Here is a 27,510-nt window from a genome sequence, read left to right as displayed (position 1 = left end):
GAGCTCATCTACGAGCAAAATCTCCGGGAGATTGAAACTGTACTTGAAGTGATCACATCACCAGACACTGTCACTGACTACCCAGTAACTGATGGCCGGTCAGAGAGACAGACACGTACGGGAAGTGTGGAGGGGCAAAAGAAGACTTGATGGCTCCAGCATAGATGGCCAAGATGGACACAATGACACAGGCCAGGAAAAGTGAGGCAAACTTGTTCACGTAGCGTACACCGATGAACACCACCAATACCATAAGGACCAAGAAGGCTGTGCCATAGACACGCATGTTATTGAGCATGGCTGCTGATTCCTTGAGTGCATCATCGCTACGAAAGATTGCAGCTCGGGGGACAATATATACCTGTTAAGTAAAGGAAGTAGAAAATGAGGTCATTTCAAAGTCATCAAGTAAAAGGGTTGTTGTAGTTTGCATTTGCTTTCACACAGCAAAGCAAAGCTAAGATAGAAAATGACTGGAGACTTAACCTAATTCCTACAGAAATTGGATATCATTTATTTTTTTTTTAAGACTACATGCTATTCTGAATATCTACATTTCCAAATAGAAACAGCAAAAAAAAGCATTAGTAATTTATTCAAAGGGTTATATAAAATAATTGTAATGATTATCTTGATTCTTATCTCATTATTCCTACTTACTTATGACTATTTTAAATAGTAAAAAAAATATTCCAGTGAATAAAGAAATGAAAAACATTTTATTTCACTGGGATGAAGATATCAAAAAAGATAAAAACTTTTACTTTTTCCCTATTAATGCAAGTCTTGCCTTGATCAAGACTTTAACTTCTTGGATGAAGTGGTAGGGTGTTGGTGAACGGGTGGTAGGGAAGCAGTATACAGGCAAAGGATACTCTCAACCTTTCTGACTTATGTTCACAAGAGGAAGTCAATAACAGGTTAACAATCACCTGATTGATTCTATAATGGATCTCTCGGAAGTTTTGCTTTCTTTCAAACAACAAAATAAATCCAAATCTCTATCTTTTCTACACTGTAGACCACAATTAAGCTATTACTCACCAGAAAAATTTCAATGGCACCAAGGATATACATGGCAGCTGCAAATGTGGTACCAAGATAAAAGCAGAGGCCAACAGCCCCACCAAACTCTGGGCCCAGTGCTCGGGAAATCATAAAGTATGAGCCCCCAGCTAAAAGACAAAACAGAATGTAAGCAGGATAAAGAAAGTACATCAGTAAGAAGAATGTAAACAAGTCATAAATAAGAAGGATAAATGTTTCAAGTTTTTCAAAACTCTGAATGTGATAAAAAGTAGATTTGCTAATGGGAAATAAAAGATAAAACCTTTATGGTATAATATGCTGAACATCTAATGCTCCACATGAAGTAGCACAATTTGTCAGTATTAATTAGATAAGCATCAAAGAATATTTACTACAGGCATGAGACAGCCCAATAAAATACATTCTAACTAAAAAGAAGCTAGGAAGGTGATACAAATTAAGGATTCTAGCTTAGAACATGATGAGATTTTTTCCTTTTTCTTTTAATTGAAGTATAGCTGACATAAATGATATATTAGTTTCAAGTGTACAACAGTGATTTGACGATTCTGTACATTATGCACACCATACAAAGTGTAGTTACCATCTGTCACCATACAATGTTATTACGATATTACTGAATGTATTCCCTATGCTGTACTTTTCATTCCTGTGACTTATTTTGTAACTGGAAGTTTGTATCTCTTATTCCCTCTCACCTGTTTTGCCCATTCCCCCCATTCCTCTCCTCTCTGACAACCGTTTATTTCTTTGGGTTTGACATATAAGTAAAATCATATGGTATTTGTCTTTCTCTGTCTGACTTATTTCACTTGCATAAAGTGGATCTCTAGGTCCACCTGTGTTATCACAAATGACAAGATTTTGTTCTTTTTTATGGTTGAATAATATTCTGGTGAGAGAGAGAGAGAGAGAGTGTGAGAGTGTGTGTGTGTGTGTGTGTGTGTGTGTGTGTGTGTGTGTGTGTGTGTCTCCACATCTGTATTCATTCATCTACTGATGGGCACTTAGGTTGCTTCCATATTTGGGTTATTATAAATAATACAGTAAAAACCAGAAGGGTGCATATATTTTTTTGAATTACTGTTTTTGTTTTCTTCAGATAAATACCCAGCAGTGAAATTACTGGACTGTGTGGATTTCTATCTTTAATTTTTTGAGGAACCTCCGTGCTGTTTTCCAAAGTGGTTATACCAGTTTATATTCCCACCAACAGTGAGTGAGGGTTCCCCTAGTTTACAACATAAAGACATTTTTAAAGAATGTATTCTCAAGTCAAATACTGTGAATGTCTATGACCAAGAGACTAAATAGTATTCTAGTCGTCGGAAGTTTGCACTTCTGACTGTATAGCATAAACATACAGTAGTTGCTGACAATCCCTGAAATCCAGCCTACTGACCTGGCACCACTCCATTAGTGGCAATGGCACTCATGGAGATAGCAGTCAACATTGTCTGTAAAGGAAGTGAAGGAGAAGATTGTTACTGTAGTTCTGTACTATTTTCCCATCTGTGGGCCTCAGAGCACTTTCTGAAAAATTAACTCTTCCTACCTTTATGGAGGGAGTTGGCTGCCATACCTAATAGTATGGAAATGAGATGATGTGGTTCAACTCATTGCCCTAGTCACATTACTGTTATCTTGAGTATTCTGTTAAAATGCTTCTATATCATAAGCAGTAGGTTAGGTGCTAGTAGGAGCCACTGATCTCACCCTGGTCTCCTAGTTCACTTGGAAAACAGATTGGAAACTGACTAAGGACTAGCTACAATTACAAGAACAATATTCAGTGAGGGGAACCACTGCAGACTTCTGAAATAATAAAAACTGTATTTTGAAAATATTACGTGGTAGCAGCATAGAATGGACTGCAGATAGGGAGCAGATGAAGGCAGAGTGACTTGTTAGTAGGCTATTATAGTTCAGTGAAAAGTAAGGACTGTAGTGCTAGTAACAGGAATATAAAGGAAGGGTTGTATGTAAGAGATTTCAGAGGGAGACATGATTGACCTTGGTAGCTGATTAGATGTGAGAGGCAATCAAGGAGCCAAACATGGCCCTCGAGTTTTAAGACTAAGAAACAGAGAAAAAAGAAAAAGGCAGTACTATTAAGTTATTAATGATACAAACTATGTCTTCTTATCCTGCTTTATGTAGCACTCAGCTGAGCATAATGTACCAGGAGGCTATAATAATGATAGTAATTAAAGAGGCCAGCAGTTGAATAAAAAAAATAAAAATTTTTAGTAATAATCAACTTATAATAAAATTGACAGATGTGGCTGGGGTATGTGGATGAGAGGAGTTTAAATTCCAACAAGATCAGAATGTTCTCAGTACAGTGGGGAGAAGACCTGGAAAGCACACCTGAATTTCTGCGGAAGGGATAACAGATGAGCCTTCAAAACAAAACAAATACCCCTGACCCCAAACAACAATCAGTTTTGTTCCTCAATACTATACTGGAGTAGTACATCATCATTTTCCAACTTTGGTGCTATCAAACTCCAACGGTCTGTATTCTGAATTCTTTGAATCAAGGACTACATCTTCTACCTCTTCTAAAAGTCTTCCTTTGTAATTTCTAGTACATCGTATTACGCATATAAGCACCAAAGACTGGACACTAAATAACTGAAAATCCTTCAGAGTTTAATATCAAAATAATGTCTCCTGTTGAGATCATGAGTCTTTCCCGAATAGTCTTTGTGTTATTCTCAAATAAGTCAAGCGCATATAATCTTGAGCTCCTGCAATGTTCCAGGTGATCTCTAAGAGCCAACTGGGGACTTACACAGCAGCAGCAGATAAGGACAATTGCAAAGGCCTGAAGAACTCCAGCTGTGCCCACGACCCATGTAAGGCGTAGAAACAAAATCACTCCAAAAATATTTTGTAGGCATGGGAGGTAGACACCCATGAAAGTACCCATTTGAGGGGTCTGCAAAGAAAGATGTTGACAAAAGAAAAATTACATAGTCATCTAGAAGAGATGCTTTTATCCCTTTATTTGTATATAAAAAGTTGCTCCTTAACTACCATCTTACTTACAAAACACATAATTAGTATAATCAGTATCTTAAAAGAGGCACATATAAAATCTCCATCTTATAAATGATCACACTTTTCCTAGAGCTATATATTTTTACTTTACACAGGTCCCCATATGTTTTTACATGGGCATTTGACCACAAACTTTTAAGTGTACCCCCAACAATTAAAATGTTCTGTTCTTTGAAGCTATTAGCTTTTTTTTTTTTAAAGATTTTTTTATTTATTCATTCGAGACACAGAGATACAGAGAGAGAGAGAGAACATGAGCAGGGGGAGAAGCAGAAGGAGGGGGAGAAGCAGGCTCCCCGCCAAGCAGGGAGCCTGATGCGGGGCTCGATCTCAGGACCCTGGGATCATGACCTGAGCCGAAGGCAGACGCTTACCCATCTGAGCCACCCAGGTGCCCCCCTTTTTTAAAGATTTTTAAGTAATCTCTACAACCAACGTGGGGCTCGAACTCACAAGCCTGAGATCAAGAGTCACACGCTCCACTGACTGAGTCAGCTAGGTGCCCCTAGCTTTCCCTTTTCATTTAAAAACTGAATAATGATTTGATGGACTTCCTTCAGAGTTTGGCATAAATCCTTCATGGTAGCTGGTAAATGCAGTTGGTAAAATGAAGATCTGAGGGTCATTTTATCCCTGAACAACCAGAAAGCTAACTTGTAATATTGTTCCATATTTTCATTTTGAGAAAAACTGAAATTTAGTCTTTGAAAAACCCCATCACTTGACAACAGAGAGATGGCATCAGCAGATGGGTGTGAACCCTCTTCTTCTGAAGTGCTATTCCCTGTCCCTGGAATGCTCTTCTCCCAACTAGGGGGCTCATTGTCTCACACTGGTTAGGCCTCTGCTCAAACATCACCCTGTCAGAAAGGGCCTTCCCTGACCAACCTCTCTACAACAGCAACCCCCTCTGCCCTGGCTCTCTTGCTGGCCAGTTTCAGTGTCTTTATCCTTATTTTTTTTTTTAAGATTTTATTTATTCATTTGAGATACAGAGATAGAGAGAGAGAGAGAGAGAGAGGAGAAAGCATGAGCAGGGGGAGAGAGACGGGGGGGGGGAAGGAGGCTCCCCACTGAGCCAGGAGCCTGATGTGGGGCTCAATCCCAGGACCCTGGGATCATGACCTGAGCTGAAGGCAGACGCTTAACCATCTGAGCCATCCAGGCGCCCCATCCTGCCTTTTTTAAAAAATGAATAATTGAAGTTAACACACAATGTTACATTAGTGTTCAACAAAGTGATTTGACAAGTCTTTGCATATGTTATGCTATGCTCATCACAAGTGTAGCTACCATCTGTCCCTGCTTATATTTTTGTTAGACCATCGTCAACACGTAATATACAGTTTAACAACTATCTCCTCATACTGGAATTTAGATTGCATGAGAGCAGGACATTCTATGTTCTGTTTTTGCTATGACGTGCCCAGAACAGTGCCTGGCATATAACAAGCATTCAACAGTTACTGAGCAGAGAGTGATGCCCTGGATATTTCCTCCTTTCTTATATATGGGGCTCTTTTTATTTATCCTTGTTATTTGAAGGCCTCACCTTAGTGGGCTTCTTTTTCCCCTCAGTGATGTTCTCTGCTTCTTCATGTTCCTTTGCTCCTTGTGTCAGGTTAGTATAATTGGCCATACGGTTGAGGAGAGAAGATACCTTTGGTCTGGTGTCCATTTCTTCCTATAAAGCCAGAGACATGGAGGAAATGCATAATAAAGAACACTGGGAATAAGCATCAATGTGGCCCTCTACCAGAAAATTGCAAATTAAATGAGAAAATATATCGCAGGTAAATATTTTAAGAAAATTTATAAATGAGGCTTTATTCTCCTCCCACATTAAAATATCAATCAGGACTATACAAATCCTTATAAAATTCTTAAGTGAAAAGCTTTATCATTCTTTCTAATGGCTTAACTTTACAGTAAAAACAAAATCACACTGGCCCCTACAGACAGCTGTAATCTTAAAAAAACATTAATAACATTACCTTTAACTACAGTGCCCCTTTCTTTAGGCTACTAACATTTTTTTTTTTTTTTTTTTTTAAGTAGGCTCCATGCCCAGCATGGAGCCCAATGTGGGGCTTGAAATCACGACCCTGAAATCAAGACCTGAGCTGAGGTCAAGAGTCGGATGCTTAACCGACTGAGCCACCCTGGTGTCCCTAGGCGAGGCTATAACATTCTAATAACATTTATGGCTATTATTTATGGCACCAAGCACAGACAGCTCAATAAAAAACTTTTGTGACTGAACTAAATATTTATCTCAGATCTTTTCTTGAAGGATGCTGAAAGAAGATATCATTTAAAAAACAGGTACACTAAGAGAACTGGAACTTGCATCATTGTCCAAAGCCAGACACAAAGGCAGTGCGGGACCAAAGCAGGCTCCTTTCAACTATCCGACTGCAGAGCCCGTCAGAGTCCATATGGTCTTGGGTAAGACATACAGACAGGCCCTCTTAATTTGGCAGCCTATTTCCTACACTGATTTTTCTTTTAGTAGTTCTAAGGTAAATGATGGCCTTCCCAAACACAGAGTTGAAAAATACTCTATTTTATACTTCATAGATAATTCCAATGCAAATATTTAAATCCTAGCTGAATTAGACAGCAAGGTTCTCCATGCCTGTGATGTCAACATTCTTCCGCAATTCATAGAAATCTGATTTAATGGCTACTTATTAGATAGTGATAATTAGATAATTAGATAATTAGATAGTGATAATTAAATTTGCATTTAACAATATGAAGACCTCTGGAAACACTATTCAACTACAATGACAAGTTATAGTATTATATTTTAACAAGTAGTTCTTAAAATTATCCAGCCTGTACTGTTTTAAAAATAAATGGGATAGAAAACCCATTTTCTGAAATCTGTTCCTGAAATTTCTACCCTAGATTTCTCCCAAATATTACCTCAAAGAGTGCCAAGTTTTTATCAAAATATTCATCTCCTTCTTCATAATTGGAATTATTGAGATAAGCATTTCGAGCTTTCTTATGCCCATCATCTGGAAAAGAAAAAAAGGAAATCAAGTTAGTTTCTCATTGGTATTAAAGAAGTATCAGCACCAAATAACTTCATTTGCCTCTGTATTACCAGAATCCATTTTCATATTCAAATTTTAATCTGAGAGTGGGAGAACTAAAATTAGCCAGGCTTAGAGAATGTGGCTCCCTCCAGAACAGGAGCAAAAATAAATCTAAGAGGTAAACAAGAGGAAGGTTTAACAATATGAAGACCTCTGGAAACACTATTCTTTTAGGATTCTAGCCTATAGGACTCTACTCTTAAAGTCACTCAAATCTAGAATAAAATTTTTAAAAAGTACTTACTGAGTTATTTTACTTTTAAAATTTAAATTCAATTAATTAACATATAATGCATTATTTGTTTCAGGGGTAGTACTTGAGTTCTTACTCAGTGTATTACTACACACTTTATACACTATTGCTATTGATAGTGGTAGTAAAAGCCCTCTACCTCCAGGTCTGTCCAACCTTTTATAAGTGACAGTAGATAAAAAAAAAAAAAAAAAAGACATTAGGTCATGTAACCAAGCATTATTTTTGTACAAACCCTTGCCACAGTTTTTTTAATGTTAAAAGAGGCACCTCAGAAGAATTTGGTGAACCAGATCTGCAGAAAAAAAAGAGACTAGGTTCCCTCAGACAGCAGAGTCTGTGTCTTCCTTAGCTGTGGTTCTTCGTTGTATTGAGAGAGATATATAATTATAATCTGTCAGTCAGAAAAAGACAAATACCATAGGATTTCACTCAAATGGGGAATTTAAGAAACAAAACAAATGAACAAAAGAAAAATAGAGAGGGAGAGGCAAACCAAGAAAGAGACTCTTAACCACAGAAAACAAACTGAGGGTTACCAGAGGGGAGGTGGGCAGGGGGATGGGTGAAATAGGGGATGGGGATTAAGGAGGGCACTTGCTTTGATGAGCACGGGATGATGTATGGAAGTGCTGAATCAAAAACTGTCTCCCTGAAACTAATATTATACTGTATGTTAACTGGAACTTAAATAAAAACTTAAAAAAGAATATACTTAATGAGTACTGAGAAAAAAAAGGTTATATATAATCGCCTTGTAGGAGAGAAAGAGAGAAAATAAAAAATTATGTAAATGTCATTAAGAACTAACACTTTAGGGGCACCTGGGTGGCTTAGACGGTTAAGCATCTGCCTTGGGCTCAGGTCATGATCCCAGGGTCCTGGAATCGAGTCCCGCATCGGGCTCCCTGCTCAGCGGGGAGTCTGCTTCTCCCTCTGCCTCTATCTACTGCTCTGCCTACCTGTGCTCCCTCTGTCAAATAAATAAAAAAAACTTAAAGAACTAACACTTTAAGTATTCAGGAAATAGATACTAATATAAAAGTTAAAGAAATTAATTTAAAGTCCTATAACCTCAAATACAAGTTTAGGAAATAGTCAACAAGCTATCAAAATAACTGGATCACGGCAAAGGAAGGAAGGGCCAACCTGACAGGGTCCCCACCAGCTAAAAATGGGATAATATGAACACTAAAATAATGCATTGAACTGAAATGTAAATATGTGAAATATCCAAAATATTAAAAAAAAACTAGTCACCTTTGCAGAGTTATTAAGGAAACAACATATTTGAAAAACAATAAATGGAAAGAATCAAGCAATTATCCTAGAAACATTCTAGCTAATAAATGTGGAATTTAAGAAACAAAACAAATGAGCATAGGGGGAAAAAAGAGAGACAAACCAACAAACAGACTCTCTTATTTCAAGTTTTTATTTAAAGTATAGTTTGTTAACATAGAGTATAATATTAGTTTCAGGAGAAGTTAGTGATTCATCACTTACATAGAACACCCGATGCCCATCACCCATTTAGCCCATCCCCTAACCACCTCCCTCCTTCTCTATAGGTCAGAGTCTATTTTATGGGTTGCCTTTTTTTTTCTTTCCCCTATGTTCAAGTTTTGTTTCTTAAATTCCACATATGAGTGAAATCATGTATTTGTCTCTGACTGGCTTATTTCATTTAGCATAATACATTCTAGCTCCATCCACACTGTAGCAAATGGCAAGCTTTCTTTTTTACAGTTGAGTAATATTCCATCCTGTGTATCATCAGTTGGTGGACATTGGGGCTCTTTCCATAATCTGGCTATTGTTGATAATGCTGCTATAAACACTGGGGTGCAGGTGCCCCTTCGAATCAGTATTGTTGTGTCCTTTGGGGTAAATACCTAGTAGTACAATTGCTGGGTTGTAGGGTAGCTCTATTTTTAACTTCTTGAGGAACCTCCACACTGTCTTCCTGAGTGGCTGCACCAGTTTGCATTCCCACCAACAGTGTAAAAGGGTTTCCCTTTCTCTGCATCCTCGCCAACATCTGTTTCCTGTATTGTTAAATTTAGCCATTCTGACAGGTGTGATATCTCATTGTAGTTTTTTTAATTTGTTTTTCATTTGTTTATTGTTTAACTTAAAAATATTTACTGAGTACTAGAGACAAAGCAGTCAAACAAGATGCTTAAGCCAGTTGTCAAGGACTAGACCAGTTCCCTTTAACTTGACTTCTACAGAAATTTCTGGCTTAGCTCTCTACATATTGTTTTTTTTAACATCTTTATTAAAATATAATTTATACATCAAACAATTCTTTGATTAAAAGTATACAATATTAGAGTTTTGGGTATATTACATTATTAATTTTTTAAATTGTGGTAAAATCATAAAACTTGCAATTTTAACCATTTTTAAATGTACAAATCAGAGGCATTACATTCACAATGTTGTACAACCATCACCACTATCTGTTTTCCAAATTTTTTAACCACCCCACATAAGCTGTTTTTTTTTTTTTTTTAAGTAGGTTCCTCACCCAGCATGGAGCCCAACTCAGGGCCTGAACTCACAACCATGAGATCAAGACCTGAGCCAAGACCAAGAGCCAGACACTCAACCAACTGAGCCACTGAGGCAGCCCCATCCCCTACATAAACTGATTTTTTAAAAATATTCCTTTTAAATTGATGGAAAAGCTTTACTCTTCTCAGTTCTACCACTGGACACAATGCCCCTTTTAAGATCCCAATGTGTTCTTCATCCTTTTTTTATTTAATTAAAAGATTTTACTTATTTGACACAGAGAGAGAGACAGCGAGAGAGGGAACACAAGCAGGGGGAGTGGGAGAGGGAGAAGCAGGCTTTCCGTGGAGCAGGGAGCCCGATGCAGGGCTCGATCCTAGGACCCTGGGACCATGACCTGAGCCGAAGGCAAACGCTTAACGACTGAGCCACCCAGGCGCCCCAATAAAGTTATTAAAAAAAAAAAAAAGGAAAATGTAATTCTTTTCTTCTCTCTACCGGTTCCAGAAAATTCTAAGAAGAATGACACAGCTTTAAATTATTACCACTTTGGAGTAATTCATTTATTCAATTAATTCACCAAGAATTTATTAAGTTCTTATGTGCTGGGCACTCTAGGACCTGGGGATATAGCAGTAGACAAAGCAGTTAAAGATGTTGCTTTCATTGTGTGTATACTGAAGTCACAGAAGACTGTTAAAAACACATACACACACATACAAAACTAATTTATAGTATTAGCCAATTTCCATGGTGTAAATATTCACACATGCCAATTTTAAACTACTAACAACAAAATCCAGGCATATACTGTTTACAAGAGACATATAATGACACGTAAAAGCTGAAAGTAAAGAGATCTATCAGGCAAATAGAAACCAAAAAAAAGCTGATATTGTTTTATTATCACAAGATAAATTTAAGGGGAAAACTTTATTTTGCATGAGAGGGTAACCAAATAACAAAAGGGTGAATTCACCAAGAAAGCAGTTTATAATTTTTTTTTTTTTTTTTTAGAGAGAGAAAACGAACGCGTGAGACAGGGAGAGGGGCCGAGGGAGAGGAAAAGGGAGAAACTTAAGCAGGGCTCCATCTCACGACCCTGAGATCATGACCTGAGCCAAAATCGAGAGTCAGACACTTAACCAACTGAGCCACCCAGGCCCCGCAAGACAGTATTTTAAACATACGTCTATGGCTTATAGTTGTCTTTCGGTATAATAAATGACTCCCAAATTTAGTGGCTTAAACGCACACTTTTATCTCACAGTTTGTGTGGTCTAGCAATATGGGCAAGGCTTAGCTGAGCCCCCTGCTTCAGTCTAAGAAGCTCCAATCAAAGCTCTGCCAGGACTATGGTCTCATTTGAAGGCCTGGGGAAGAGCCACCTCCGAGCTCACTGACACAGCTGCTGGCAGGATTCACTTTCTTTCAGGTTGTTGGCCAAGGGCCTCCCTTGGTTCCCTGCCACATGGGCCTTTCCATAGGACAGTTTACAGCATGGCAGCTGGATTCCCTCAAAGCAAGTCATCAAAGAGAGCCAGAGAGAGAGTACAAGACAGATGTGAGTCTTTTTGTGATCTCATTTTGAAAGTGACATTGCTTTTGCCATTTAGAAGGTGTCATTAAGTCCAGCCCTCACTCAAAGGGCAGAGGCTGTGATCTTGGTCTATAACAAAAGTTGTTAGAATTTAATTGTGAAAAGATAAATTTTTAAATCCTTCCAAATTTAAAAATTAGAGAAAATACGCTGCAAAACAAGGATCAAAGATTAAAATACTTTAAAAAATTAAGTGACAATAAAGATTACCTATTGAAACTTGTAGGATCCACCAAAAGTAGCACTTCAATGAAAAGTTAGTCTTAAAAGTTTTACATTAGCAAAGTAAAAAGAATAAAAATTATTTGAGCTAAGTACTTATTTTAGCAAGCTAGAGAAAGAGCAGAATAAACCCTAAGACAGTAGAAAATATGACAATAACTATACAGCTGTCCTTTGGTTCAATGTCCTTTTCTGTCTTTCAACTGTCCATTTTTTCCTGGGTCCTTATGTTTTGGGTAGATCTCCCGTAAATAGCAGATAGCTGTATTTTTAAAATCTGACGATCTTTCTTTTTAATTGTGGTTCAGTCCATCAACCATAGCAATTTATATGTTTAGATTGGATTCTACCATTTTAAAATTTCTATTTGGTCTTTTTTCTTTAGGATTCATTCTCATTTCTTCTCTTTGGATTTTTGCTTTGTTTTTCCCTTATTCCATTTGTTCTCTCACCTCTTTTGCAGTTTCCACATTCTATATCTATTCTTTCAGTAATTACGTTTGAAATTTTACCACATATTTTACTTACGTAAAGGGGTGCCTGGGCAGCTCAGTCGGTTAAGCATCTGCCTTCGGCTCAGGTTATGATCCCAGGGTCTTGCGGTCGAGTCCCGCATGGGGCTTCCTGCTCAGCGAGGAGGCTGCTTCTCCCTCCATCCCTCCCCACTGCTTGTGATCTCTCTCCCCCTCTCTCTCGAATAAAATCTTAAAACAAAAAATCCCAAACTGTTGAGTTTAAACAAAAGTCTGTCATCCTCCCAAACAACAAAGACTTCATTTTGAACACTTCCGTTCTCTTTTGATTCATGTATTACTGTTCTGTCCAATATTTCTAGTAGCTTATTTTATTACACAAATAAGACACTAAAAATATTTCATGGAGACAACACTGACTTGGGTGAAGGTCCATGTTTACCATTTTATTTGTTCAATATTTTTGTTGCATTTCAGAGTACTAGTTTCCTGGGATCATTTCGCTTTTACTTGAGGCACCTTCTTGGGAATTCCTTTAGAGGTGAGTTTCTCAAACTCAGCACATAATTATTTGTTGTGGAAGATGTCCAGTGCATTAAGAGCATCCCTAGCTGTGAGTCACTAGATGCCAGAAGCATCTCCAGTAGTGACAATCAAATAGTCTTCAAACATTTCCAAATATCCCCTGGGGGACAAAACTGTCCTCAGTTGTAAACCACTAGCTTAGAGCAAGTCTCGTGGTGAAAAGTGTTCTTGGCTTTCATTTAGCAACAACTGTATTTTGTCCTTATTACTGTCTTGTTAATAAGCACAAATTCTAGGATAATAACAGCTGTGCAAACATTTTAAGACATTATTTGTTAATCTGTTTTGCCACTGAGAATTCTTCTGTCATTCTGCTGTTCCTTTGATGATCTGTACTTCCTCTCCGGCTGATTTCAAGCTCTTTTCTTAGGTGTTCTGCAGCTTCATTATGTCTAGGTGTAGTTTTCCTTTTGTTCTGTTCACAAACCCCTTTTACCTGTTTCTAATCTGTTAACTTTGTATTTTATATTAATAACTATTTTTTCTTTTCTACAAGTTCCAATTGTTCTTTCTAAACAGTCTTTCATTCCTGAGTAGTATGCTCATCTTCCTAACTGCACCCTTTATTGATTTAAACATTTAATAGTTTTGTGTCACAGACTGGACCACTTCATCCCTCTTGAGGGTTACATGAGTAGGAGTGCCAGATCCAATATACTACTTCTCTGCTGGTTCAATAGCCCTACAATATTGTTGCTATAAAAATCTGGCTTCCGAACAATCCTGCCCCATTCTGCTGCCTGCTGGTCCAAGCCATGTCCTGACAGCTCTGCCCTTCCCCCTCTCCCCCCCCACCCCGCTGCAGCCCCAGCACCTCAACATTTGGGGCCTCTGGAGTCTGAAGTTTCAAATGAAACCACCTTAACTTCCTGACACTTTGGTCCTGGATGTTTCTGGCCCAACTCTGCTTGCTTAATTTTGGGGGTTTGGAAGAATATTCCTGGAGACTTTGCCTACATTTATGAGACCAATGATGCCTCCAAGATATTATCAGGGTCTACATGTGGTGGTGTTGGGAATGTGAGGGTCCGATAGCGCTCCTGGCCAGTCACGAAAGATCAAGGCTTTCCAGGCAAGAAACAAAGTTCTCATCAGGAGTGGTTAATTGAAAGGCATGTATCAATTCTCAATCTGTTTCCTGGTGGGAAATCATGCTACTTCAAAAGCAAAGCCTTCACTCTCTTTCTCTCTTAAAAAGGGGGTGAGGGTGCGGGAAGAGGCACCTGGGTGGCTCATTTGGTTAAGTGTTTGACTCTTGATTTTGGCCCAGGTCATGATCTCAGGGTCATGAGATCGAGCTCTGTGTTGGGCTCTGTGCTAAGCATGGAGCCTGCTTAAGATTCTCCCTCTCCCTCTGCCCCTCCACTTACATGCTCTCTCTAAAAAAAATTAAACAGATATACAGACAGTAGAGCTTTTCAGAAGTCTGGGTCACTACTGTGACCTCAGGAAATCTCAAATGGAATGGAAGTTCTAGAGTTCCTGAATAGTAAGTTAGTTCTACTCTGCAGGAACTAAGAACCAAATCCATATCCTGGGACTGTTTTAGGATTATCCAGTATCCTAAGATAATTCCTTTGGAGGATACCTACTGAGACTGGTCTCAATAATGCTATGAATTAAACAGTCCATCAGATCATTGTTAGTTTTTTAACCTCATTTTACTATCCAGATAATGCTTACATTACTGGGAACTTACTGGTGTTTCACTGCACAATTCAAACAAAAACTGATATAAGTGCCATTGATTCTACCAGATTTCAGATTTCCATTTTTTATGGCATACATTTTTTTTTTTTTTGTAAATATAAAAATGGTATTTCGAATGTCTTGCTCTTTATACAAACTTTATTGTTGTGGTGCTATTATCTCTACATTGCTGCTTTTGTAATTTGCCACTTATACTACAATTTGGGGCTAAGTTAAATCAATCTCAGACTCTTCCCTTAGTCTCCTGATCTTGTCAAATGGTGTTTGCTGGTCTGAGCTAGGAAGGACAAGAGCAGTAAACGTACTTAATTTCCCTTGGCACAGGTTTGGGCCTGAACTATGTGACTGTGTGAACACGAAAGGTTGTCTCAAATGTTATAAATTATGTTTTTGATTTTACAGTGTTTGAATAAGTAGTTAAGAATCATACATTATAACTGCTATTATCTCTTAAGTCAATAGCTTATTCTCTTTTTCTTTTATTTGAAGAAACCATGTCATATGTTCAGTAGAGTTCCTGATTTTTTCTTAAAGATTTTATTTGAGAGAGAAAGCACAAGTGAGGGAAAGGAGGTAGAGGGAGGGAGAAGCAGGGAGCCCGACACAGGGCTTGTTCCCAGCACCCTGAAATCATAACCTGAGCTGAAGGCAGACGTTTAACCGATCAAGCCACCCAGGCACCTCTAGAGTTTCTGATTTTGATGATGACATCCATGTAATACTGTTTAAATGTTGTTCTGTTTTTTTGTATTTCCTATCTACTGCTAATGAGGCCCAGAGGCTTATCCATATTCAGTATTTTTAGGGGAGAGGTAGGAAAACTCCTTCACAGTGGTATTTTGATCTTCTGTCAAGAGGTACACGTCATCTGATTTTCTTTATTTTTGGGATACTAACAACTGTTGGTGATTAATGACTAAATCCATTAATTTATGAGGGATTACAAAGTGGTGATACTCTTCTATTATTCTTCCTTAATTTACTAGCTGAAATACTTTTATAAAGAGACACTCCCTCTAATAAACTATTTGGTTACCCATTTGTATAGTTAAAGGTAAGATAAATACTTCATTCTTTCCTTTTATTAACCAATTCTCAGAATAATGGATTGGTTCACTAGAATACTACAATGGTGATCAATTAGTTTTTTAAAGTATCAATACAAACTCATGAATTTAAATATTGGATATATTTCAAATGAAATTCTTTTCCTGCATCAATTAAGATGATTCATTCTTTAATCTCCTTTTTTTTAAGAGGCAGGGGCGAAGGGCAGAGGGAGAGGGAGAGAAAGAATGTTAAGCAGCGTCCATGCCCAGGGCAAGCCCGATGCGGGGCTCAATCTCACAACCCTGAGATCATTAACCTGAGCCAAAATCAAGAGCCAGACGCTTAACTGACTGAGCCACCCAGATGCCCCTAATCTCCTTTGGTTAACACACTGAATTATATACACTGATTTTTAATGGTAAACCAACCATTATTTCTAGCAGAAACCCAAACTGGTCACAGGGGTAACTTAAAAAAATATGTATTGCTTAATTTAGATTGCAAATATTTCATTTAGGACATCTGTATTCATAAGTAAAACTGGCCTATACTTGTCTCTCATTGTCATTGCTAAGTTTTGGTATCAAAGTTATGCAATCCTCAAACTGAGTTGGGGAGTGTTTATTTTCCTATTCCCTGAGAGAAACTGTATTTTTCCTTGAATGTTTGGGAAAATTGTTGTAAAAATGCTAGGGCCCACTGCTCATTTGCTTACTTGCTTACTAAAATGTTTTAAATTAAAAATTATACAGACAGAAAAGTTCATAAATCATAAGTATACAGCTTAATTCTTTACCACAACAGCAGTTTCACTCTTCCATACAGCGCCTCCACCTAATCCTGAGTTTTATGAGAGATCTGATGAGTCAGTGGAATACAGTAGATACATTAAAATAACTGTGCCCTATTGACAGGAAGAACATTTAGAAGGTCTGAAAGATGCTATTATAAATTCCATTCAGCAGGCAAGGCAACTGAAGCAGTTTCTAACCTACCAGGCCAAATTATGCTGAACAAGATTTTTTTTCTTCTTCAAGATTTTTAAGTAATCTCTACATCTAACATGGGGGTCAAACTCACAGCCCTAGATCAAGAGTCACATGCTCCCCTGACTGAGCCAACCAGGTGCCCCTAAGCAAGATTTTTATAGAGAACTGGCAAGATTTTTTTTTTTTAAAGATTCATTTATTTGACAAAGAGAACACACAAATAGGGGGAGCGGCAGAGGGAGAGGGAGAAGCACGCTCCCCCTGAGCAAGGAGCCCCACAGAGGGCTAGATCCCAGGACCCCAGGATCATGACCTGAGCCGAAGGCAGACACTTAACTAACAGCCACCCAGGCGCCTCAAGAGCTGGCAAGATTTTAATTCAAGCTAAACCAATGCCCCTTCTGTATGATGGTTAGAAAATATAATCAAAAAACCATCTTTCGGTCTTTTACAAACTTTTTTTTTTTATAACCCAGCCTTTTAAGGATTTTGAGGCTATAGCTTAAACAAAGATACTCAGAGGAGTGCCTGGCCAGCTCAATCAGTAGAGCATACAACTCTCAGGTCGTGTGTTCAAGCCCCATGTTGGGTGTAGAGCTTACTTTAAAAAGAAAAAAAAAAAAAAAGAAGAAAGAAAAGGAAGGTACTCAGGATAGGACCCAGAAGATGGTAGTTATTAAGAGCATGAGAAAAAAGGAGAATATAATCATATCTAACGAACTTCAGAGCAGGATGAACTTACCTGAGAATCTAGCCAGAAGACTCTGGATAAATTCCCAAAATTGAATGCAAATATAGGCTGCTAAATGAGGTTAATGGCTGGAGTAGTCTCTTTGCAAATATTTGGGTTTTTAGCTAATACTAAGAGAAGTCTTCTTCACAATCATATACCATTTCTTTCTGCCCACAATTCGTTTACTATCTTTTACAACAAGTGCTTCAGTGGAAACAAAATCCAGCTTACACTGGAATGGTACCAACTCCCCTGACTGTCCATTTCATTAGCTAAGTCCTTCCCTACCTCCATTACACACATGTTCCTGGCCAGATGATAAACTACTTTCAAATTTCTCTACTTGTTGGCATGTATCGGAGACAGAAGCAATTTAATAGTTTAGGGGAGAAATTTACTTTTCATGGTCTGCCTAAATCTTTCAATGAAATCTTAATCACAAAAATGAGGGTGATTAAAAGACCAAGAAAATTATAATAAGGGCAAAGTAGATGCACAGCCCAAGATATTACAGAGTATTATAGTATCTTCTTGACAAAATTATCTTGGAAAAAAGAAGCTCTAATTCTCACAGATTTTATTTTTAAACACAGACTATGTAAATTACTTTTACATGTAACTACATTGGGACTTAATAATCAATTGCAGAAGTAGTTTCCTAAAACTTACCAAGTTGGGAATGGAAATAGCAGGAAAAAAAGTTGAGTGAAAAGCAGAAAAGGAGGGGATGGAAAACAGAATTAGAAGTGGGAATAATGTCTGTTAGTATAGGCAGGAAAAGGGTGACTTTAGAGAAAGTCAATCCCCACAGTAATACTATACCTAACAGCTGGCTGTGTTCCCCTGTGATGGAGTTCTGACTCGGGTCTGAAAAACAAACAATCGAAAAGAAAAGAAAAAAATGAATGACCAAAACAAATAATTTCTTAAAAATTAGCAACAAAAGTCAACCAAGGAAATAAGCAAAAAAAAAAAAAAAGTTTTTTAATGCTCAAAAAACATTAATAAAAGAATAAAAATAAACTATTATAAAAAATAATCACACAGCTTTTTTGAAAAGTTAAGCAATAGAATTACCACGTGACCCAGCAATTCCACTCTTAGGCATATACTCAAAAGAACTGAAAACAGGGACTCAAAACAAGACACCTGTATGACAATGTACACAGCAGCATTATTTACAGTAGCCAAAAGGTGGAAACAACCCAAGTGTCCTTCAATAGATAAATGGGTAAACAATAACGTGGCATATACATACAATGGGATATTATTCAGCCATAAAAAGGAAATGAAGTTCAGATATATGCTACAACATGGATGAACCTTGAAAATATGCTAAGGGAAACAGGCCAGAAGCAGAAGGACATTTTGTATAATTCCATTTAAATGAAATTTTCAGAAAAAAGTAAATTAAAAAGATAATCACACAAATTTGACTAACCAATACTAGTTCCATAAAGTAGTATGATTTGGGGCTTACCACATGCGTTACATTTTCTCTTTAATGGCAAAGGACATATGGCCATAGCAGCTCAAAGTCAAGACATAAGTAAAGCACTCATTACTACTAGCAGGTATGTTCTGATTCGACTTCATGATAAAATTACTAAACTGGCTTTTATAAATATCTACTTCTTCTAATCTATAATAAAATTAGTGGCAATAAGCCAAGTTCCTAATGCAAGAGATATTGACAATCATCATTTAACAACTAACCACTTGCTTTTTTTAAAGGCTTGAAAAGCATTAAGGGCTAAATATGGAAAAGACTCTGAGCTCCAGTTTCCTCCAAGATTAAGTCTCTTGAGACACTGAGGATTACATCTGGCTTCCCTGAATGTGTCTGGGGAACAAAAATAATTTTAGACGAGGGGGTCTGTGAACAATGGGAAAAAAATTGCATTTTTATTTTCACAAACCTCTAATTGAAGTTTAGTATTTTCTCCAAGAATGATGTCAGCAACAAACTACATAAAAGTTCCTGTGCTTTGTCAACAATAAATATGATTTTTCATATCACACTGTAATTGTTATATATATCTCATAATACCATTTAGGTGCAATACTACTTTGAAATTATGGTAGTAATTAAAAGGCTGCTAGGTCTTCTTCAATGCATTGATAAAAAAAGCACTTATTAGATCACGAACTTAATTTTGATAATTGTATTTTATATAATAGGCTTCTTTTTAATCCTATATATATGTATTTATACACATGTGTAATACTTTACACATTTAAAAACATTACTCTGGGGGCTCCTGGGTGGCTCAGTCATTAAGCGGCTGCCTTCGGCTCAGGTCATGTTCCCAGGGTTCTGGGATCAAGCCCCACGTTGGGCTCCCTGCTCAGCGGGGAGTCTGCTTCCCCCTCTGCCTGCCTCTCTGCCTACTTGTGCTCTCTTTGTCAAATAAATAAAAATAAAAATAAAAATAAAAATAAAAATAAAAATAAAGGGGGGCCTGGGTGGCTCAGTCATTAGGCGTCACCCTTCGGCTCGGGTCGTGATCCCAGGGTCCTGGGATCAGGCCCCACATCAGGGAGCCCGCTTCTCCCTCTCCCACTCCCCTTGCTGTGCTCCTGCTCTTGCTGTCTCTCTATCAAATAAATAAAATCTTTAACTAACTAAATAAATATAAAAACATTACTCTGAAAAGGAATTTGTAGACTTCAGACTGCCAAAGAGGTCCCAGATAAAAAAAAGATTTAGAATTACTGTTTTAAACAAAATTCAAATAATATTTTCGATGGTGTTTATAATAAATGTTTTTTATACATAATTTAATTAAATCTAACACTTTAGGCATCCCATACAAGAAGAACCAATCAGAATACTAAACAAATTCTCGTTTCTGATGTACAGTTCATATTATACTATATTTTACATACTCTAATCAAGGAGGAAATAAGGTAGAAACCTGGTGGATACAACTAAAGTTTTCAATGTTATGTGAACATTTTAAGATATAATTTTAGATTTTCTTCCTTAATTTGGTTTTTAAAAAGATACTCTATAAATTTTTATATTCTCAGATGTTTTCCCCAACATACCACCAAACAGATACCAAGTTTTTAAATTTAAATTCATGTTATTTCCTTTTAAATAAACAATATGGGTTTGTGCGTAAGACAAAGTAGGAATAACAGTTCTGTTGTACATCTGTGTATTAGATTCATCTCTTTCTCTCTCTCACACACACACACATGCACAAAGGGGATAAATTAGGCCCTTTCATTATAGAGAAGCAGGTATATAGGTAGCATGGAAGGAAGAGTAGTGAAAGAATCATAAAATTTTAGAACCAGAAGAACTATGGTCATCATCTAGCTCTACTCTAGTGATTCCAAAGGAAAAGTTGGAGAAATTACCAGCATCATGTTTTTTTCCCTAAAATCATACCAACAACCCTTTTCAAGATTCTGATTCCAAGATACTGTCATTAATGGGAATGCCTTTTATGTATGTTGGGATGGGGCAAAGTTTAGAATCTCTTAGTATTTATAGTTGAGAGGTGATTGGTTAAGTGTCTGCCTTTGGCTCAGGTTATGATCCCGGGGTCCTGGGACTGAACCCCACATCAGGCTCCCTGCTCGGCGGGGAGTTTGCTTCTCTCTCTTCCTCTGCTCCTCCCCCTTGCTCGTGCTCTCGCTTGCTCTCTCTCTCGAATAAAAAATCTTTAAAAAAATATAGTTCAAAAGATGAATGCTGTTAATAAGTGGCCAAAGACACAGCACACTATTGTCAAAAGAGAGATAATCTTAGTCTTTTGAGGACCTATCTTCATGATTCTTGGTACTCTGTAATTCTAACTTTTTTGTCCTAAAATGAAGAATAGCCTAAAACAAGTTATTTGGAATTTCCAGGTAATCTATGAGTTTTAGAAAAACATCTCAGATAACTCAGGCAGAATAGGTATGATTTTAGATGGGGAAATACAAATGATTTTCTTTCTTACAAATCACCTCCTTGTATACTACATACTCCCTTGCCTTCTAAACTGTGCCCACATGCCGTCCGTACACTTTCTGGTCAAGCCAGGCCTCTTCCTTTGAACACCCTCCTATATTTGAGATGAGTAGAAATAAGTCTTTGTGTAGTTCCCTACAAGTTCAACTTAGATTTGTTTTTCATTTTTTATGAATTGAAGGAATGCAGGGCAACCTTTACTTAATACTTATTTGGTAATTTGAAGACTAACCTCCAAGAACTTGCAAATACTTCACTGAAAGCACGTAAAACCCAAAACAAGGGCAAATCTAGGAGTAAACAGGTTCAGAACCCATGAGAATGAAATCAGCCATGCCTATAAAAATCACAGTTGGTAAATGGGTTTAAGTTGAGGGGTGTTTCTGGGTATGCACTCCAAACTGTGTAATCAACATGGTAACACTGCTCTGAGATACATCTGGGCATCTTTCTATTGTCATATCTGAACTCTCCCATTTAACATTTTTCCTGCTTATGCCACTGATGAGGGCACACCCAAGTTTGCCAAAGACTGGGAGTTGTCCTAAACATTACTCAAAATGTTTATTTTAACCAAATTACTTCCTGTAATAGAAACAACTTGCCAATAACGTAACTATTTTTACCTTCGATGGTCTTTATAAACTAAGCTACTCACAGGTTATAACTCAAAAGGTTATACTAGGTGATACTCAAAAGCTTATGATACTCTACCAATCAAAATGGTAGTTCAAATAGAATCATGTATCTTTTCACATGTAAATACAATCAGAAAAATGACCTGAGAGTATTTCCTTGTTACAGTAATGATACAGTAGTTTTACAAATGGGCACTTTCTCAATATATTTCATTTATCCTGGGTAAATGGTAAAGAATGGAGATTTTATTTAGTTTCTTGCCATGTGCCTCGGAGAATAGAGAGAAAAATGATTGTGGGTGGTACCTGTTTGCAAAACTGCCTCTAAATAGTTTTTCTGAAGAGGCTTATTATCTCCCTTAGTTTGCCCATAGCAATAGCCTTTTCTGAATTTCTTTTGCTAATTACTTCATCTACCATTCTTAGAGAATTTGAAGCAAATAAAGGCTAGCTTGTACCTTGCATCTAAAACTCAGTGTAGCAGGTTTTAGTCTTCATTAAAGATAGTATCAGTACTTTCATTAAGTAACACAATAGTGGAAACTATTAGGCCTAATTATCTAGAAAAAGAAGTAGGCAGGACCAAGTGCATATACAGGAGGACAATCAGCTCATTATAGTGTATATTATCTAGACATACTTCAATACAAGGATACAAAATACCTGAAATCACCAGTCTTAAAACATTCCTAACTTTCTGGACTCCAACTTTTAAAAAACCAAAGTAGCATTATCATAAGAAACCATTTTGACTCAGAATTAGGCAAAGTGGATTAAAAATGGAATCAAAGACAATTACTCTAACATTCACAGTTACTAGAGTCTGCCTCTCTAAATGGGTACCTATTGTAGTGGGAAACCCAAGAAGGAAAACAAGCTGAAATAAGGTAAAATCTGAAAAAGCCTATCTTCTTTATATACATTTTGAACTTACTGCAATGAGACCGGAAAGACCTAGAAAAATTTACATGTGATTAATTGGGTTTAAATAAATAAGTGGGTGAAAAACATAAGGCAATTGTAGGCAAAATAATTTAGCTGTAAGATGGAAATGTAAAGCAATGCATACAGAAGTTAATGTAACTAGTTTTTTATGTTTCTAGCCTACCCAACAAAGGAGAGTCAAAAGATCCTTATCTGAATTTTTATTATTAATAACATATTTTTTAAAGGATACTTAGAATATACTTCTGCCAAAAAACATAATTTCTGCTAGGACAGAGTCTAGTCCAAACCATCAGTCATGCAAGTGATTTGTGTAGACAGCTAACCATGGAGAGAATAAGCTATCGTAGAAGTGAACCAAGGACTGTACTTCTTGTACCATGCATTTTCTTTAGTATATTAATAGAGATTTGTTGAGAAAATGATTTGGGGTAGGGGTGGTAAATAAACTTGGCAAATATATTTAACACTCAAGTAAATTCCTATAATGTTTAATTTCTCAGACGTTTCAATACGCTAATGGCTGCGTAACTAATCTCCAAAAGAATATATTTGGCATTCTTAAATAGATGAGAAGAGATAACTCATTTATCACCACACATCTTATGTAATTAGTGTCATACTGTATACACTCTGGGAAACGTTCAACTCATTCATTTCAATATGCCAAGGTTAAATGATAACTCCCTGAATCATCATTCCCATTTTCTCATTCCTTTCACTTAGCAATATTACCATTAAACGAGTATTCTCTAAATTCGCCCAGTCAAAAGAATCATCTGGAGTTATTTTTTTAAAAATTTTATTATGTTATGTTAATCACCATACATTACATCATTAGTTTTTGATGTAGTGTTCCATGATTCATTGTTTGCATATAACACCCAGTGCTCCATTCAGTACGTGCCCTCCTTAATACCCATCACTAGGCTAACCCATCCCCCTACGCCCCTCCCCTCTAGAACCCTCAGTTTCTCAGAGTCCATTGTCTCTCATGGTTCCTCTCTCCCTCCAATTTCCCCCCTTTCATTTTTCCCTTCCTGCTATCTTTTTTTTTTTTTAACATGTAATGTATTGTTTCAGAGATACAGGTCTGTGATTCAACAGTCTTACACAATTCACAGCACTCACCATAGCATATACCCTCCCCAATGTCTATCACCCAGCCACCCCATCCCTCCCACCCCCCACCACTCCAGCAACTCTCAGTTTGTTTCCCGAGATTAAGAATTCCTCATATCAGTGAGATAATACATGTCTTTCTTTGATTGACTTATTTCACTCAGCATAATACCCTCCAGTTCCAACCACGCCATTGCAAATGGGAAGATTTCATTCCTTTTGATGGCTGCATAACATTCCATTGTGTGTATGTATGTGTGTATATATATATATATTTATCTGTTCATCTGTCGATGGACATCTTGGCTCTTTCCACAGTTTGGCTATTGTGGACATTCCTGCTATAAACATTGGGGTGCACGGACCCCTTCAGATCCCTTCATTTGTATCTTTGCGGTAAATACCCAGTAGTGCAATTGCTGGGTCGTATGGTAGCTCTATTTTCAACTTTTTGAGGAACCTCCATACTGTTTTCCAGAGAGGCTACACCAGCTTGCATTCCCACCAACAGTGTAGGAGGGTTCCCCTTTTGGAGTTATTTGTTAAACTACAAATTCCTCCATCATATAACTAGCCCTAATTGACTCGATCTCATGAGAAAAGCCTGAGGTTCTGCCTGCCGTTTATCAAGTGCCCAAATGACTATTATATATCTTCATTCATTGATTCAACTAGTTGAGTGATTAAGAAGTCTCAAGCATTGTTCTATGTGCTAGGGATAGAGCAATAAATAAATGTGAAAGACAAATTTCCTGTTCTCATGCAGATATGGGGAGATAAAGAATAAAAGAAAGTTAATAATCAAGATTATTTTCTTTATAACATTTATCATAAGCCCAAATTAAGAAAAGTGAATAGACAGGCTATTTTGGATTGGGTAGACAGTAAAGGCCTTTCTGAGAAGGTAACCTTTATGATGAGACTTGGATGTAAAGGAGACAGATATGTGAGGATCTTGAAGAGGACTGATCAGGGCAGAAAAGTAGCCATGCAAAGGCCTTAAGATGGGAATAAGCTTGGCATGTTTAGGAAATAACAATGTGGCTAAAGCATAATGAGGAAGAAAATGGTTTTAAAAAAAAAAGTCCTCAAACTAGGTAGCAGATACATGCTATAGTATTGCAGACCATGGTAGGGTGTAAATTTTACTTTGAAAGTGAGGTGACACAATTGGAAGGTTTTAAAAGCAGTAAGAGAGGTCTGATTAACTTTTTAGTTAACTGCTGAAGAATGCACTGTGGAGGGAGGAAGAGCAGAAACAGGGAAGCAATTAGGAGTCTACCGCAGGAATCTTAGGAAGACACAGTAATAGCTGTTGTGAAGAAGGTGAATCCATGGTGGAGAGAGCGATGAGATCTTCCAGAGGAGAATTCTTGAGCTTGTCTTCAGAGGTCATGTCCATGTTACTCTAAATTTATAGTTTCTTTCATTCATTTATTTACTCAATAAAATTTTTTGAGCACTTTCTGCATGTGAAATACTATTCTAATTACTAGAAATGTAGTAGCTAAATCCCTGCCATCAAAGAGCTTACATGATCAAAGAGCAACATATTTGTCAAGAGTGATGAGTTCTAAGACCAAAAAGCAGAATAAGAGAATGGAGAGGATTAGTGGGGGGATGGTTTGTGTGCTAGTTTAGATACTGAGTCTAAAAAAGGTCTCGCAGATAAGGTGGTATTTGACCAGAAACTTGAAGTGAGGCATCTAGCCATACAAATATCTGCAGGAAGAACGTTCCAGGCAGAGGGAATGGTTAGTGCAAAGAACCTGAAGCAGGTGCAGGTTGGCATGTTCAGTGAACAGCAAGGAGGCCAGGTTACCAAAGGGAATAGGGTAAAAGTGATAAGAGGTGGATATGTGGGGCACCCTGTGGAACACAGAGGAATTTGGGTTTTAACTTTGAGTGAGCAAGGAAGCCATTGGAAGGTTCTGATTTATGCTTTAACATGATCACTCTAGCTGTTGTCTGGAGAATAGACTGCAGGAGGCAGGTGAGGACGCAGGACACAGAAGGCTTTTGCAATGGTCCAAGAAAAGGGGATGGCAGTTTGGATCAGGTCAGAAGTATCAGAGCTGCTGAGTAGTGGTCATAGGCTGGTTTCACAAGGTTAGCACACCGACTGACTGGAGATGGTGGGGGTGGGGTGGGGAGAAACGAGTCAACGGTTTTTCCAAGAGCAATTAGAAGTTCCTGAGCTGTGGGTGTCTGGGAGAAGAGTGATGATGGTGATGATGAATGGAGTGAGGGAGGAGGCACACTGTGACAGCCGTGCAGCTGTCCTGGAGCAAATGCGAGGCACAGTGAAAAGAGAACACAGGATCTGGAAGCAGATAGAGCTCAGGTGGGATCCTAGCTCTATATTCACTATTCGTGTAACTGCGAAAATGCTTCAATTTCTTAGCCTTAATTTACGATCTATGCAACAGGAACACCACAGAAATTACTGTGAGGATTACAGATGGCAGATACTCATTAAATGGTAACTATTAAGAAAATTGAGAAGAGCCATGGAATGATCCTTAAGAAAATTTAAAAAAACTATAGTGCTGCAAAAAATCATGATTAAATTAGAATTTAGGTAGCTGGGGATAGTTTTTAGAACTTTAAACGTTTTGCAGTACAACAGTACTTAGAAGAATACAAAAGTAATGTGGGTGAATACTTGGACTAATATACACATTGATTAAAATTGTACAACCACGTGATATTAATAGTTTAAGTAACTCATCTTATTTTGAAATTTGATACATTGATAATTTGGACTAAATATGCATTAACATACGGTTTGGGATTTTTTTGATAAAATAATTACAATAGTAATTGTCCAGGAGTGTCTGTATTACATTCCCAGTACAAGTTTATTAATGACTCCTATTCAAATAAGCAATAAATTGAGTGAGTTTTAAATACAGATAAAGCTATGTTGGATACTGTAAGAAATAAAATAATGAGAATAAGGTAGTTCCTGACATTAAGAAGCTCACAAACTAGTTGAAGAGTCAAATTCAACTTAAGAAACTAAAAAAGAATGGTAGTAATAATGGGATTTCATGTTTAATAACATTTTACAGTTTTTGAAATGTTTTCACATATTTCATTTGATTCCCATGATAACTCTGATACAGGTAGGACACATATAAAGAAGCTAAAGCTAAGTTAGGTTCAGTGGTTTGGCCAGGGTATAATGAGAGTAAATTTCAAAGACTGGCTTGAATCTGGATTCTGATTTTCTATTACATTATGCTGATCATAAAATGTAGGTATAAGAACAAGTATTAATAACATAGTTAACTCTTCATTATCTAGGAAAATATATTAGGAAATTACAAAAAGGTATGTATGAAATAAATTACAAATCAGCAAGATAATGTGTGGAACAGTGATCATTAAAAACACCACTTATGGGACACCTGGGTGGCTCAGTCAGTTAAGCGTCTGCCTTCAGCTCTGGTCATGATTCCAGGGTCCTGGGACTGA

The 27,510-nt window shown here is 37.3% G+C and overlaps 1 protein-coding gene across 3 annotated transcripts in view; it reads right to left on the bottom strand.

Annotated features, from left to right (window-relative positions):
* The window catches only part of SLC12A6 (solute carrier family 12 member 6), an 82,382-nt gene that overhangs the window by 21,995 nt on the left and 32,877 nt on the right, over window positions 1-27,510 (bottom strand). For 2 of the 3 annotated variants that reach the window (XM_025883925.2, XM_025883927.2), the window contains exons 2-8: window positions 18,181-18,225; window positions 7,048-7,142; window positions 5,669-5,800; window positions 3,848-3,994; window positions 2,453-2,507; window positions 1,045-1,175; window positions 120-361 (exon numbers count right to left, since the gene is read on the bottom strand). In XM_025883925.2, the coding sequence (XP_025739710.1) occupies window positions 120-361; window positions 1,045-1,175; window positions 2,453-2,507; window positions 3,848-3,994; window positions 5,669-5,800; window positions 7,048-7,142; window positions 18,181-18,225 (847 nt within the window). The remainder of the gene's footprint in view (window positions 1-119; window positions 362-1,044; window positions 1,176-2,452; window positions 2,508-3,847; window positions 3,995-5,668; window positions 5,801-7,047; window positions 7,143-18,180; window positions 18,226-27,510) is intronic. The other variant, XM_025883926.2, reaches the window with a different exon arrangement.

Source organism: Callorhinus ursinus, unplaced genomic scaffold, assembly GCF_003265705.2.
Source record: "Callorhinus ursinus isolate GAN/ISIS: 27379988/994484 unplaced genomic scaffold, GSC_fseal_2.0 scaffold25, whole genome shotgun sequence".
Lineage (NCBI taxonomy): Eukaryota > Metazoa > Chordata > Mammalia > Carnivora > Otariidae > Callorhinus > Callorhinus ursinus.
The sequence above is the reverse complement of the archived record's forward strand: the minus strand, read 5'-3'. Positions and strand labels throughout refer to the sequence as shown.